Source organism: Phoenix dactylifera, chromosome 16 (genome assembly GCF_009389715.1).
Source record: "Phoenix dactylifera cultivar Barhee BC4 chromosome 16, palm_55x_up_171113_PBpolish2nd_filt_p, whole genome shotgun sequence".
NCBI classification, from domain to species: domain Eukaryota; kingdom Viridiplantae; phylum Streptophyta; class Magnoliopsida; order Arecales; family Arecaceae; genus Phoenix; species Phoenix dactylifera.
This window is the reverse complement of record NC_052407.1, coordinates 12,632,400-12,648,207: the sequence shown is the minus strand read 5'-3', so window position 1 is coordinate 12,648,207 and position 15,808 is coordinate 12,632,400. Positions and strand designations below refer to the sequence as shown.

The 15,808-nt window shown below is 40.3% G+C and overlaps 1 protein-coding gene across 1 annotated transcript in view; it reads right to left on the bottom strand.

Moving 5' to 3' along the window:
* The window catches only part of LOC103703647 (CCR4-NOT transcription complex subunit 9-like), a 29,206-nt gene that overhangs the window by 2,555 nt on the left and 10,843 nt on the right, over positions 1-15,808 (bottom strand). Inside the window, exons 5-6 of the mRNA XM_008786569.3 lie at positions 7,104-7,210; positions 3,693-3,788 (exon numbers count right to left, since the gene is read on the bottom strand). Of these exons, the coding sequence (XP_008784791.2) occupies positions 3,693-3,788; positions 7,104-7,210 (203 nt within the window). The remainder of the gene's footprint in view (positions 1-3,692; positions 3,789-7,103; positions 7,211-15,808) is intronic.

Here is a 15,808-nt window from a genome sequence, read left to right as displayed (position 1 = left end):
AAGAATGTATTTATGAAATTGGGAACTTGCATTTCTCACCAAATGGGAAAAAAGTTACAGTCAGTGAGCAAGGATGCTGTAGTGCCTATTAACAAAAACCACCAGAAATGAAGCAAAATGAAAGAACCGTACGGAAGATGAATGATGAAACACAGGAAAACAAACTCTTCTTAACTCAAGAAAAAACATAAAATCTCATAACACATCCTCTGATAATTTTAGATAACAGTCCCATATAGAAGAAAAAATAAAATAAAGAGTATAAGCTAAATTAATCTAACATTATTTTAATAGCCTTGGATCTAAAGTAGAATCCAAGCCCTCTATGTAATAGGATAACTAAAACACTAGCTTTTGAGTTAGATTGTGTTAAATATGAGAGGAAATACCTCTCTTATGGCAGTGCTACCTTTGGAGTTTGGATGAGAATAGAAGCACTGTGTGGTTCATTGACAGGTGTATGTTGTTGGGGATATGAAGGATGATTTATTCGGGTTTACCTTATCTAAGAGGCTAAACTCTTCTTGAATGATACCCACCATCAAATGGCTTGCAGAGAGAAATATATCACATTTCTCTCCCCCACCCCCCACCCCCCCCAAATAGTATATGGTTAGGATTTCTTCAATTGGATTCAATGGTTGAGGACCTGAGGTCATCTCCAAACAGAAACTTATTGGTGCTTTTATATATAGTATAGATATAGATATTAGAGTTGGACTACACACTTTACATTAACTCCGAAAAGGAATTGACGATTTTAAAATCAATGATACAACATTTAAATTGAAAATACAAACTGCTGGGCATGATATACACTACAAAAAAAAAAAACTAGAAACCAAAATTTATATATTTTGGTGATATCTAACCTATGCATCAAGTCAACACAAAAATGAACAATATCAATTGCACTAATGTGATGCATGATGGGGCAGCCCAGTGAGGTCTGGGGAGGGTTAGACACATGTAGCCTTACATCCATGCATGGAAAGGCCATTTCTATGTTTCAAGCCCATGAAAACCAAGTCAAAAGTGGAGCAACCTTACCATTATGCCAAGGCTCACCCTTTGATAAAACACATGACAGAGCATATAAATTAAAAATCCACTTTATGGATCATGATTTCATCTTAAAATATGGTTTGATTTAAATTCACTAGGTTTGATGATTAAATGATAGTAAAACATAGTATCATACTATTAAAACCGTCCAGACACTACTACTTGATAATTAAGTTAGAAACCACTAGAACACATAAATTTTGGCTTCCAGCTATTTTTCTTATAGTATAGATCATGCTCTCAACGGTTTGGATCTTGAATTTGAATGGCCAATCATTGATTTTGAATCGTTAACTTCTTTTTCAAGGAGTTAACATAAAGTGTATGGTATAGCTCTAGATATAGTCGATCAAGAAAAGATATAGATATTATATAAATTTAGGGCCGGACCAATTCAAAATTTGGCAAGCCTCAAGCCCAGCCTTATTTTTATTCAAGCCTAAAATATTTGGCTTGACCTGGCCCATCAGGCCAAATATCTCTACCCAGGCCTACAAAAAATGGAGTGGGCCAATATTGCTCAATTCCAATGCCAAGAAACAACTGCAATTATTAATGCCTTGAATAATGAGAGCACCACCTCTTCCCTTTTTAACACCAATGGCCAATCTTGTTAACATATTGGCATTACAAACTTAAGAGAGGCCACAGACTCGAGTTACGCTAAATCTTAATAGGAAGTGAGTCTCCAAGTCACGGATTTACAAAGCCAATGAGAAGAAGCAAAAGCTTGAGATGATGAGAGAGTTCTCTCATTACATGGAGGAGCAATCACTTTGTCTACAGACAGTCATCAACATGCATGCTCAAGATGCAATCATGATAAAGGATTTGAAGCACTGCTCCAAGAGGCACAAGCACTAAATCCCAAAAAGAGATTTAGTAGAGCAGAGGAAGCTCCAGGCAACAAGGAAGAGTTGGTTCTTGTCCACCAAGTGGAGGCAAATCTTGATCTGTTAAGCATGCATTGAGGTCCCTCCTCATTGCATAACTTGCAGATGTATCTTATTCTTCAACACCACATTTATCATTTAATTTGCTTATCTGCTTTTTTCTCTATTTATATTCTCTTATTTCTTGTGATCATTCTATCACATGTAATATCTACTTGTATGCCTCCAATTTTGGCTCATGAAGCTCAAACTCTAATGCATAATTCACCATTAGGGAAGATGATCTTGTGGGTGCCATTACAGTGGACATCTTGCACAACAAATGAACCTTCATACTTGGCTTGGTATCGAAGTTGTGTTTCATTCTTCAAGCTATTTTATAAGGCATATACAGTCAACAGAAAATAGCATTGTTTGAGAGAATGATGTTTAATGCACTTGTCGCAAGCTCATGCTATCTTGGCTTGCTTTAAGGTTTTGCAAGGCTTGAATATGTTTCTCCAACACATCAAGCTCATGGAACCACATTTTTCGGCCTGATCTTTAAGAATCCAACACTACATTCAGAGATGGATTTGAATTTCCAGGGTACAGCCACTTAACTACCAAAGATTAGCTTGTAGGAGGACAGATTGTCATCTCGAACAAATTTTCACAATTTTGAAGACTGACTTAGTTTTCAATATTTTCATCTAGATGCACAAAGCATCCCATTCAATTGTTAGCCGTTCAAACTTAAAAGTCTTGTGACAAACTTTGTGCTAGTTCATATCTTGACAAGCTACAATCTTAGATGGTGTTCGATTCTTGTTCTTCACAAACAACAACATCACAAAAATAAATAGTAATCTTTTTCTGAACATTCCATCATCATCAAAGATTCCCAAAACTTCAAGGTTTTCCACCTAGAATGCTTCCAAGCTTGGATCGCCTAAGCAGGTCACAATGTCCTTAGTCATGCAATTGCATCAAGAATCCTAGCAAGCACCAACATCATATACAATTGATTTATTGTTGTAGACAGTTAAACTAAGCTTGCCATTTTTGCTTCACCAATCATGTCCTTGCACTTGGTAGTTTGCAACCAAGAAACAAAACTTTGAGAGCAACAGCAACATAATCGGGATTCGGGTTTATCAAGACTCCATGCTTCAAAGGAGTACAAAAGAAGTTGAAGAAGTGTTAAGATAATCAAAATTTGCAATTATCTGTATAACAACACAAGAAACTTTGTTTAGAAGGAGATTGATAAATTTCAATTAAGATATCTCCATTGACTAAAAATCATGTAGATAGAAATATGAAAATTTTTTAAATCCTAACCAATAAGGTACTAAAACAATTAAACGAGATGAAGATAATACATTAGGAAAACAAAGTCATGCAACATCTTTTCCTGATCCCCAAAGCACAACTAGCCTAAATTGGAATTTCAGTGTTGTACTAAATACTAATACTAAATGGAAAACAAGGTTATAGAGAACAACCAAGAGGCCTAGATAATTACAAGACAATATATGGAGGCATTGAGATATGCTTATATTTATCAAGATAAGGTAAGAAAAATGAGCATAGAATGCAGTCAGTATGTTTTGAATCTCCTGCGGACAAGTAATAAGATAGTACCTAGAACCGGCGTGGCATTATTGGGACCGGCACTCTGCAGGATTGAATGAGAAACACACAATAACAAGTAATCATATTTGTGAAAAAGATCCAAGTTCGATAACTCACTGTTTTTGACAGTTCACTGCCCATCTCCATGGTGCGAAGACATAGGGGAATTATTTCCGTCTGAAGAAGAAAACTGATAACCTCGGTATCATCAACCTACAAAAAGTATGAACCATATATATGCTTGTGAATTGTTCTTTATATATCAAATGCCTAGCAGTAGACAGAGATGATCAGAGCCAATCAGCAATAGTACAAAGTGCTAACACTATCAGAAATTTAGCCAATATCAGGGTATATGAAGAAATAAGCAGATGATATATCACCATAAGCTAAAAATTACTTGAACACGCGAACTCACCATTAAAAGAAAAGTAAAAAAAAGGGGAAGACGGGATGAAAACTCAAATTTCCTTTGTTCACAACATGACATAGAAGTGCAAAATATTAGGAAATGGGGGTAAACATGAGGTGAATATTGCTAAATGGGTGTACAAGGAACTCATGCTTCATTATTTCCTCTGTTATTCATATGCCAGAACTTGTGCAAGATTTTATTGTATTGCTTGACATTCCTAACATTTTTTTGGCCAATAGACTTCTCATAATTCCGTAGATCCTCACTTCTTTTTGTTGCTTTGATTTCCAACTTATATTCTGTCACGCCCTAGATCTGGAGCATGACATGGTCGTGCTACCGAGGGGTACAACCCATGATAACACGAAGCCAAACATTTCATTTAAATTTCAAATCCATCTTAACTTCCAAATTCATCTCAAAAACAATATAATAAATAAAAGTTCAATTTCATCATCCCTTAAATGCAACTAATATTGGTTCAGAGCATCTACATCAAGCATAAATACCAACCCATAATCCTCAATATTTAGAAGATTACTAAGCTACAAATTCATAAACAACTAAGGACAAAAGTTCTGCTTATAATTCGCCAAGCTTTCTAGCACGAACTCCAAGCCTAGACCATCCTTCATCCTTACTGACTCTATTCGCCTGGAGAGAAATATATAAAAAAAAAACTAGAGATATATGAGCGATACTGCTCAGTAAATAAACCTTACACTATCTTACCGGATCAAGCATAAGTTTTTCCATGTCAATGCATTATTTAAGAAAAAATAACAAATATTACAAAATAAAATTTTCCATAGTACAATATATTAAAATAGGTCATAAAGCAAATCATACATAAACATATTATCCATCTTTCATAAACATAGTTCTAAGTTTATTTTGCAAATAAATTTGTAAATTATTCTTCATGTCATTTAACTCTATCATAGATAAAAAACATTGCTCACAGATATTCATGCTACGGTTACTTTATACCCGTGACAGGGCCATAATCGACTGCATGTCACACTCTGCCAACGATTATACCTACTGGCGAGGGCCGCATGCCAACAATTATACCAACTGGCGGGGCCATATGTCAACTATTATATTCGCTGGCAAGGGCCGTTACCAACTATTATATCCGCAGGCGAGGACCGTTATCAACTATTATACCCGCAGGCAAGGGTCGTACATAGCTATCCGAGTGCCTTTCAAATACTTATATCTTTTTCTTACAACATACACATAAATAGATAAAAACACTAATGGCATAATCAGATTCATATTTCATAACAAAGCTATTTTATTAAAATATTTATGAAACTATTTTTCATAATAAAGCAAGCGGATGAAACTGACCTTAAATAAAGCCCCTGAATTTCATAGCACACATGCAGATCTATAATTTTAAGAAAAATATGATATTTCCACAAGCGAATCTTATGCAAGAAAACATGATAAGTTGAAAAACAGTAAGAAGTGCATGATCAACTTACTTCGTTTGTCTTAGATTGTTAGACTTTGCTAGATGATCCGCTAGATCTATTTAAAATATTATAATTTCTAATTGATGATTTTTTTAAAATAATATGAGAAGACTTGATTGGACGTACGGTGATTTCGGGTAGGTCAGGTCTAGATGATTCGCTCAATGAATCAGACTCGATCAGAGCCAAGATTAATCAACAAGGTTCATCAATAGGGGTTTTGTGGACATTCAACAGAGCCGAGATGATCCATCTAGTAGGCAGCCCGGGCACCAAGACAGTTCAAAACCTCTTTTCAGGAGTCAACTCGGATTCATAAATCAGGTCGATAGAACCCGATATTGGGTTCCATAGATCTTTTAGAGAGAAAGGAAAGAGAGGAAAGAGAAAGAAGAGAGGCTCTCTTCTCCAAAATAAGGGAGTCGATCTCTCCCTCACTTCTCGGATTAGACGGTGGCAGCCACCAAAGCCGCCCAACCTGCAACAATGACGGCCACAGGCAGCCCTTCGATCGCGGCACCACCGGCGATGGTGGTCGGCCGAAGAAAAGGAGAAAAGAAATCATCATGCTCAACCCCTTAATCAACCTTTACCATGGTTGTTTTCCTCACCCACAACCGCAAGATCACAGGGGTCCTATACATCGGCGAAGCTCGACCAAACTCGGTGGCCGGCGACGGCGAACTCGAAGGGAGCCAAAACAAGGCACCCCTGTTTCAAAAGGTATTCTGGCGATTTGACAGCTCAAATCTAAGGGAACAAAAGCCAAAATACTAAGAAAAAAAGAGGAGATGGAGAACTGATACCTCAATCCAGTGAGGCTTTCTGACAGCTCCTTCCGGCGACGATCGAGGTGACTCAGAGAAGGATTGTCAACATCGACGACGATTCTTGAAAAAATTGAGGACGACTTTCAACGAAGAAGGCGTTAAATAGATGACTCCCTGGTGTTGGGATCGCCTTAGGACTCTTGGAGTCCGACAATACCGAAGGAGGACGAAGACTCCAATCAGAAGTCTTCTCCATCCATCACGTGCAGCAAGCACGCTCGGTCCTTAATGGGCCCCGGCCACCCTGGGCCGGCCCACAAGCCCATAGGCTAGGCTGCAGCACAACATTAGCTTGGGCCTAGCCTCTCCGGGCCGGCCCACAGGCCTAACATTTTTTTGGCCAATAGGCTTCTTATAATTCTGTAGATCCTCACTTCTTTTTGTTGCTTTGATTTCCAACTTATATTCATTCACCAATGTCACATAAAACAAGGTCTAAAAAGGAAAAAGCACTAACAGATTGATCGATGCTTTTAGGACTGTATTCAAATTTTCAATCTACAACTATCTAAATTGGCATGAGTTTGTTTGGTGACTGACTATTCTTTGCAAGCTCAAGCAGGATTAAGGACCATCATTTGATTGGCAATGCTAATTAAATCAATGAAAATTTTCAGCGCATGCCCTACACTTTAAGAAGAAAAGAAACCAAATATATATATATATATACACACACACACAAAAGTGAGATGCACATATAACAAAGGAACATGTCAAATAATGACTTCGCAAGTCAACAGCAAGAATGTATGCCCATTTGGCTTATTACAATAAGTGTATTGATAAAGTGTGTACGTACCTTCACAAGAGCACCAATAACTCCCAAGCTTGTAAGTCTTAAGTACTCGAATGGCCTTGTTTTACTTGTGGTATTTAAAAAAGGGTACAGATACAAAGGTATGTGAGCTGCAAAACAAGAAAATACAAAAATTATCATTAATATAATCTTAATACTGACATCAAGCAACAACAATCATTAAACAAAGATTAATAAACTCTTATTTTCCATCACTTAAACTCCTTTCAAGGTTTAAATGCAAATATAAGTTGGGAGAACACGCAGGATTTGACAAAAGACAATAGGTTCAAGAAGTTCGATAATGCCAATGAAAGTGATGCCGGGAGGTATTGAACTTGGGCTGAAAAATCAAAGGAAGAAGGGTATATCGTTGCAAGCAATTGTGGCAAGGTAGAAACCCCACCACAGCACATACGACACTAGGTGTTAGAACAGCAAATGGTAGTTGGAAGAGGAGCAGGGGTGCGTCAATCTCTTCCAAGACCAAAACCACCACCTTGGCCAGCCACTCCAAAGATACAGTTGTCACGACACTCACTCGCAAACCCTAGAAATCTACCAAAAAGGAGAAGAGAAAAAGGATATAGAGAAGGCAATAACAATTCTTATAAGAGAATTCTCACTAGCCAATAGCTTAAGTATCTCAAATATGATTACAATAGGAGCCCCAATAGGATATTTATAAGTAGTACAAAAGAAACCCATTTCTCTTACTTTTCGATATGGGATTCCAAATTCTATTCTAACTCGAAGAACCCTAACTACTACCTTTCCTAATAACATCAAAAGTTCTGTAAAAAAAGTTCACAAAAATCAAAACTCTCTAGAATTCACTAACATCAAATTTTCTTAACAAGACAAAGCTAGCTTGGGTTCCGAAACCCATGCGTACGAGACCTGTGACCCATGCGGCAAGCACGTGCACCCTCCAGGGGCTCACAACCCTTGCATTCTAATCTTGCATCCAAACTTGGGCTTTAAACCCACTCGCCTAGCAAGTAAACTATAGGCGCTCTGGCATTAGAAAGAGGAGCTAAAGCTCACAATGCAAGATATCCAGCAGCTACACTAATAAAGGAGGGAGGCTGCTGGGTAGTGGCTAGTTGGGGAACAAACGCAGTCACTAGAAAGATGAAATCACAAGCTCTGCCATTATTCATAGATGAAACCAAGGGTAGCTCTTAATCAAGCATCTTTGAGAAAAAATTGTGGACCTTGCATACATGTAGAGTAAGTGCACTAGATGATCTTCTTGATGACACAAACAAGCATAACATGCATGAATGAAGATATTCTGGAATTCAATCATAAGCAAATACAAAACACAGATATACACGCAAAATGTCATGAAGCTATTAATCTTACATATGGCAAAAATTCTAGCACCAACATTTCCCATTAATAAGGCATTCCTGTAAATCTAAGGGAATCTTTTATAGTGGCCGTCAAGGTTTGCAATACCGGTGCATGCAACCACGTACAGGGCATATAACATACCATACTAGTACGGAACCGATAATATGGGGGTGTATTGAGTATCAATACACCAAACTGATCCCGTAACGTACGTACCGACATTGTACCAACATGGTACCAGTACGAGATATGGTACCGAGATTGTAAATTCTAATAACCAAAAAGTATCAATCAAGGTCCGTCGAACCGGTAACGAGACCCATATCAGTTGGCCAACGGGTCGGTATAATACTAAACCGGTACCGTACCAACACAGTACGCTTAGGCATGTCGGTTCCATACCAGCACGCCCATTTTCTTTTGGAGTTTTTCAAGTTGATTTAATTGGTAATCAATCATTTTGAACTTTTTCAATGATTTTAAGTCTAATTTGATTTTTTTTTATGTTTTTTAATGTTTTTTAATGTTTTTATGATCCTGATTTAACCTAAATGATGCATCTTATTGTTTTAAAATGATACAAAACATAAAATAATTAGTAAGATGTCTGCATGCTACAAAAAGCAACATTAAATATTCTCAAATCAAGTAGTGAGATAAAAAATATAAAATAATACAATCAATTACATATATTTAAAGTACAACATACATACCGATATCTAAAATTTGTCGAACGGCGATACCTCTCATAGATATCCGGATTATTAGCATCAAGGAATGTCGTACCAGCCCGTACCGGCCGGTCCTTGATCGGTACCGAAAATAGATGAAAGCCGGTATTTCCCGGTTTTTTTGTGCGAATTGGCCGGTACGGAGCCTGCGCTGTGGTTTTAAGGAAGAAGTGGCCCACGGGCCACTTCTTTCAAACAAAAAAAAAAAAAGCTATGGCCTGTCGGCCACTTCTTCCTCGCTCGTTCGGTTATAAAAACGAGAGGCTCTGTCCAGACTCCAGAGTAACTAAAATCCAGGAGTGAGCCTCTGAAGAGTAATCAGAGACGGAAAGATTTGAGAGATAGCCCACAAATTGAGGAGGAGGTCCTGCCCAAAAAATCCAGCGGAGACTATTTAAGGTGCGGTTTTTTTGTCCTATGTTATTTCATTAATTTTGTTAACAAGTAACTTAAAAAAATAGTTTATAAATTACTTAAATAATAAGATAATGCAAAAATTTACTTTATTAGCTTAATTTTTTGATAAGTCGTACATTTATGATAGAAATGGAGCCATCAAGAAAAACGAACCCTGCAAAGCGTGATATTGGCTGGTCTTATGGGCGAAGACTTGGAAGTGAGGGGCAACGACACCAGTTTCAATGCAAGTTTTGCGACAAGATTTTCAAGGAAGGAGGGGTAACCAGGTTGAAGCAACACTTAGCCGAAAATTTCGGTGAGGTTGCTACGTGCCCAAATTGTCCTAACGAGATTCGTGTGCTGATGAGGCAGAATCTCGCTGAGGTCAAAGAAGCGAAGGAGATGGCTTCCAAGAAAAGGGCGGAGGTCGATCGCCGAGCGGCAGAGCCACCTTCCTATCACTCTAGGGAGCCAGAGGAAGTCGAGGATCTAGATGAGGAGGAGGCAGATATTCAGGCGGCCATGCATGCAAGCCTGGATGATCAGTGGCAGCAGGAGGAGGTGGCCAGGCATAGGGCTCGATTTGGGCCCTCTGCATACGAGTCGAGCAGCGATTCTGGAAGCACTAAACAAGATCCAGAGTTCTTGAGGACAACTTCAGTCAGGAAGGGCATCGGCAAAGAACGTGGCCGGATTGCATCTATGCTGGGTAGTTTTGATAGCCGAAAGAAATCATCTAGAGGAATTCCACAAGGAGCGACAATTCATAATGTAGATCCGCATGCTCTCCCCAGCAAAGATTCAAGGCAGGAGAGGATAGACACAATGTGGATGAAGGATAAGAAGAAAACTATGTGGCGAGTTATTGGATCCTGGTTTTACTTCAGCCACATCCCAGCGAATGTGGCAGACAATACATACTACAGGTCTTGCCGCCATACAAGCTGCCGGTCCCGGTGTAGTTCCTCCAGGCCCGAAGGACATATACGGTGAGCTTCTTGACAACAATAAGGAGAAGCTGGAGAATTTGATTGACTCCTACAAGAGCAAGTGGCCCATATATGGACTAACCATCATGTGCGATGGTTGGACCGGTCCGACCAAGCGGAGCATCATCAACTTCCTGACATACTGTGATGCTAAGACCTTCCACAAGTCAGTTGATGCTTCGGCTTATGTGCACAACACCTCGTACATGCTGAAACTTATGGAGGATGTGATTGATCTGGTAGGAGAGGAGAATGTCGTGCAGGTCGTCACTGATAATGGGCCGCAATATAAGGCTGACGGGCAGGTCTTGATGGAGCGGCGACCAAGGTACGCGGTACCGACTATACCGACGTACCGGTGGGCATCGGTACCGGTACGGTACCGAACCAAACCGAGCCGAACCGGTACTGTACCGATGGGGCTAAAAGCCAAAAAAAATTGGAGCCGGTACGGACTGATCGGTTCGGGCCGGTACCGGTTCGGTACGGGCCGGTACCAAGTCAGTATGGATCAGTACCGGTCGGTACGGCCGGTACAGTTTGGTACCGAAATATGTAGCTGTACCGTACCGGTAGGATCCAGTACCGATATGTACCGGACGGTACCGGCCCGTACCGACCGGTACGGCAGACCATGGCGACCACATATTTTCTGAACCCCATGTGCTGCACATTGTATCGATCTCATGTTGATGGACATTGGAAAGATCCGTAGGGTGCAACAAACGGTGGAGACAGCCCAACGCATTACCAGGTATATTTATAACCATAACTGGATCCTTTCAGTGATGAGAAAGTATGCAGGGGGAGAGATTCTGAGACTAGGAGTCACACGGTTTGCTACCAACTTCATCGCACTTGATAGCATACTCGAGAAGAGAGGAGCCCTATGTCAAATATTTGCCAGTTCCGAGTGGTATAATAGTAGATATTCTTATGCCGGCACTGAAGGGAGCAAGATAGAAGACTTGGTGACGAGACAGCCATTCTGGCAGCAGGATACTACAATAGTCAAGGCTATCAAAGCATTATATGAAGTGCTGCGAGCCGTAGATAGCAAGATCTACCCCCAGATGGAATTTTTGTATCACATGATGGTCAAGACAAAGGATCAGATTATGGAGGCAGATCCAGCACATAGCCGGTCGTACATCAACATCATGAAGCAACGGTGGGGAGCGCAAATGGGTACGGAATTACATCTAGCAGGTAAGCCAAGATATAATTATAGTGATAATTATAGTGATGGATGTAATTATATAATTATGCTAAGATAGTCTCGTATATGTGCAGCATACTACCTAAACCCCCGATTTCAGTACAGCATAGATGGAATTGGTATGGATGAAACACTTCTAGATGCTTTGCGTAATGTGATTTACAAGATGGAGCATGATCCAGAAAAAGCGGCCCTATGTCTTGAAGAGATAATTATGATTTAGTAATTACCAGCATGTGTAAGTATATCAGCATCTTCAATTATTAACATGGTTTTCTTATGCTTATTTTTCACAGAGCAAATTATTTAGAGAGGGCAGCTACAGTTTTGGCCAACGAGCGGCTGTCGTCAGCAAACACAATATGAATCCAGGTACGTGACACTAAAGCTAAACATTCACCTAGTGTTACTTAGTTACTATTATGGAACTATCATATATGTAATTTTCATAAATATTTTTGCAGCTGAATGGTGGGTGCATTTTTGTGGATCCGCGAGAAATCTAAAGCGGATAGCTATCCGGATCCTCTCCCAAACAGTCTCCTCTAGTGGATGTGAGCGCAATTGGTCCACCTTCGCCCTTATCCACAGCAAACAAAGAAACCGTTTGACGCAAAATCGCCTCAACGACCTTGTTTATGTGCATTACAATTTGCGGTTGAGGCTAAAGTGCATCCAGAAGGAAGTGGAGCTCAAGTATACAGATCAGATTTACGGGACCTTCACCACTGATGACGATGATCCACTACTCGGCTGGCTTGTAGGCCAGCAGCAGGAGCCCGAGCTTGACGAGCCAGGATCGCCTCCACGACCAGCTACCTTCATAGCCACCAAAGCTGGGGTCGATCCAGAGCAATGGGCTGAGTGCAATATTCCACGCACTCCTAGAGCTGATCAGCCGCAGGCACAGGGGAGCCAGACAGAGAGGGCCAGGAAAGGAAAACAAAGGATCCCAATGGAGAGTGTCGAGGAAGAGACTTGGACTAGCAGCGATGAAGGTTCTGGTGGTGATGGATCTTCTAGCCATGGAGGGAGCGGAGAACAGTATGGTACTCATGAGACACAGCCGGAGGGTGGTCTTTATTTCACCGGTGAATCCCAATTTACGGGTGCTACACAGGATACGGACCATAATCGACCACCTGATAGATTTCATGAGGATATCATTGGATATAGAAGACGGGCACCTCGAGGTCGTTCAGGAAGATAGGATACGACTGCAGATCCGACAACATACGGATACGGATTCTATTATCCACAGCCACAGCCTGACGAATATGGATATGGTGCATTGGATTTTGCTTCCGCCATATTTGGATGGGCCCCTACACAATCAGAGGACATCTCTCAAAGCCAGAGCGTGAGCGAGAGATCCGACATTTCTTATAACCTGGCGCGCATTCCTTCTGATTGGGTTGATTTGCCTCCTCCTGATTATACTTATGATTCGGATATCTACGAGAGCCATCGGCACTCGTCCCGATTTTAGATATCCTAGAGTACTTTAAATGTATGTAAATGATTGTATCTTAATTTGAAGATATTTTATGTGTATCATTTTATCATTTGGAACGGAAGGAAAACATAACATGCATCATCTATATTTCAAATTTCAACCCTAAATTTAAATATAAAAACATCAAAAATCATGAAAAAAGCAATAAAAAAACATCAATCTTCACTTAATTTAAGATCCAACAGAGACAACATTTAAAAAAAAATCAAAATGTTTGGCTCGCGGTACCGGCCGGTACCGTACCGGTCCGGCCGGCCACCGGTACGCCGACCGGTACCGGTACGGCGGACCTTGATTAGCATAGTTAGGAAGTACATCAGCCCGCCCCTCTAACTAGATGACGTTGTAGTCTTGTATGTTCATCCCATAAAGAACACGCTTCGAATTATAAGCACTCTCGAATCTCTCATTGAAGTTTTAGTTCTGAGAGATGTCCTCTAGACCTCTGACTAATAAACTGGCTAATAAAACGACTGTGAAGAGGCCCATCCAAATAAGTCGCAGCAAAATCCGACTCGTAAAATGCTTCGAATTGCGTAGAATAGTAGCCACCGAAAGATGCCTCAGACGCACCATATCTATATCCGTATCTATATTAGTTATAGGTTGTCTGTGGCTGTGAATAATAGGATCCAGTATACGACTCGAAATCTGATACGTCTATGGATCCTACACATACAAGATCATCTGCAGCTACATCATATCTTTCTGAATGATCCCAAGGAGCCCGTCTCCTATATGCAATCGGATCTTCGCCGGCTCTACTAGATCGTGCATCATGGTCTCTATCCTATGTATAGCATGTGTAAACTGGAACTCACCAGTGAATCGAAAACCACCCTGTGGTTGTCTTATAAATGGTGGTCTTATATCCTCCACTCTTTCTGGCCAGCATTTTCATAACCACCAGAACTGCTACTCCTAATCTCTGAATCTGAATGAACTGGCTCCTCCACATTCTCCATTGGGGCTGCACGTGCCTTTTGTTTTTCTTTTTTGGTATGCTAGGCAGCTATCTTCTTATCCTTCGTGCCACTTGCTGCATGCTTCCCTTTGTGTCCCTCTACCTGGCTATGTTGGAAGGATATATGTCGCCCTCCTAATCGAGTCAACCGGATAGCGTAATGGCCTCGTCTAAGCATCTCTCGATCACTGAGTGTCTCGAATAAAGAGTCATACGATGACCGATTCCCTTAGGGCTATGGCTGATGAGTTAAAAGGATGCATGGAATATTGCTTTCTGTTCATTGCTCTGCATCGACCCTAGCCTCGCTAACTACGAAACTGGCCAGTCGTGGAAGCGATCCTCGCTCATCAAGCACTGGCTCCTGCTGCTGGCCCACAAGCATCTGATCATAGAATCATCCTCATCATCGACAAAAGCACTATGGATCGAATTTATGTACTTTAGCTCCACTTTCTTCTGATTGCACTTCAGCATCAACCTTAGATTGTACTGAACATATACAAGATTGTTGAGGCGCTTCTGTGTCAAACAATTCTTCTGCTTGTTGTAGATTAAGGCGAGGTAGACTGGTTGCACTCATAGTCACTCGAAGAAACCGTCTGGAAGAAGATCAAAATAGCTAGCCGTTTAAGATTTTTCATAGACAAACCAAAATGAATCCACTATTCAGCTGCAAAAATATTGAAAAAATGCATATACGATACTATCATATTCATAACCATCTAACGTCAGATAAATGTCCACCTTATATGTAATATACTTGGATTTGTACTTTCTTACAACTGCTGCCGAGACTCCAAAGCTATCAATGCACTCTCTAAACATTTTGGTCTGCGAAAAAGAATCATGTTATAATATATTAATAATAAAAATACTAATTAACTGACACATGTTACTTAAGTTAACTTGCCTCTTTTAGATATAGGGTCGCGACTTCTAAATCAGACTCCATCTTATAAATCACATTACGCAGAGCGGCCAAAAGTTCGTCATCCATGTCAATTCTAGCTATGGTGTACTGAAACCAAAGGTTCAAGTAATATATTGCAGATAGAGTTCGTTATTGTCTAAGTAAAATTGTACAAATACAAGAGCAATCTAATTTTCAATATTTTTTCTTGCCTGCTAGATGCAAGTCTCTACTCGTCTGGTCGTCCCACCATCGCTCAATGACGTCAATGCACTCCTGGGCATACGTCGGATCTGCCTCCTTGATCTAAATCTTTGCCCACTCTATCATGTGATAAAAAAAAGCCCATCTAAGGTACCTCTCACTATCTACAGCCCGAAGCACTTCATACAATGGTCCGATAGTCTTCACTATTGTAGTGACCTGCTGCTAGGATGTCTGCCTCGTCACCAAGTCCTCAACAATGCTTCCTTCCGTGCCGGCCCTTGCATATCTACTTTTCTGCCATTCGAGACTGACAAACATCTGACGTAAGGTTGCTTTCTTCTCAAGAATGTTATTAAGTGCAATTTTTTATTTGATGGTTCTTGTATGAACCCCTATGTATATGGTTTTTTA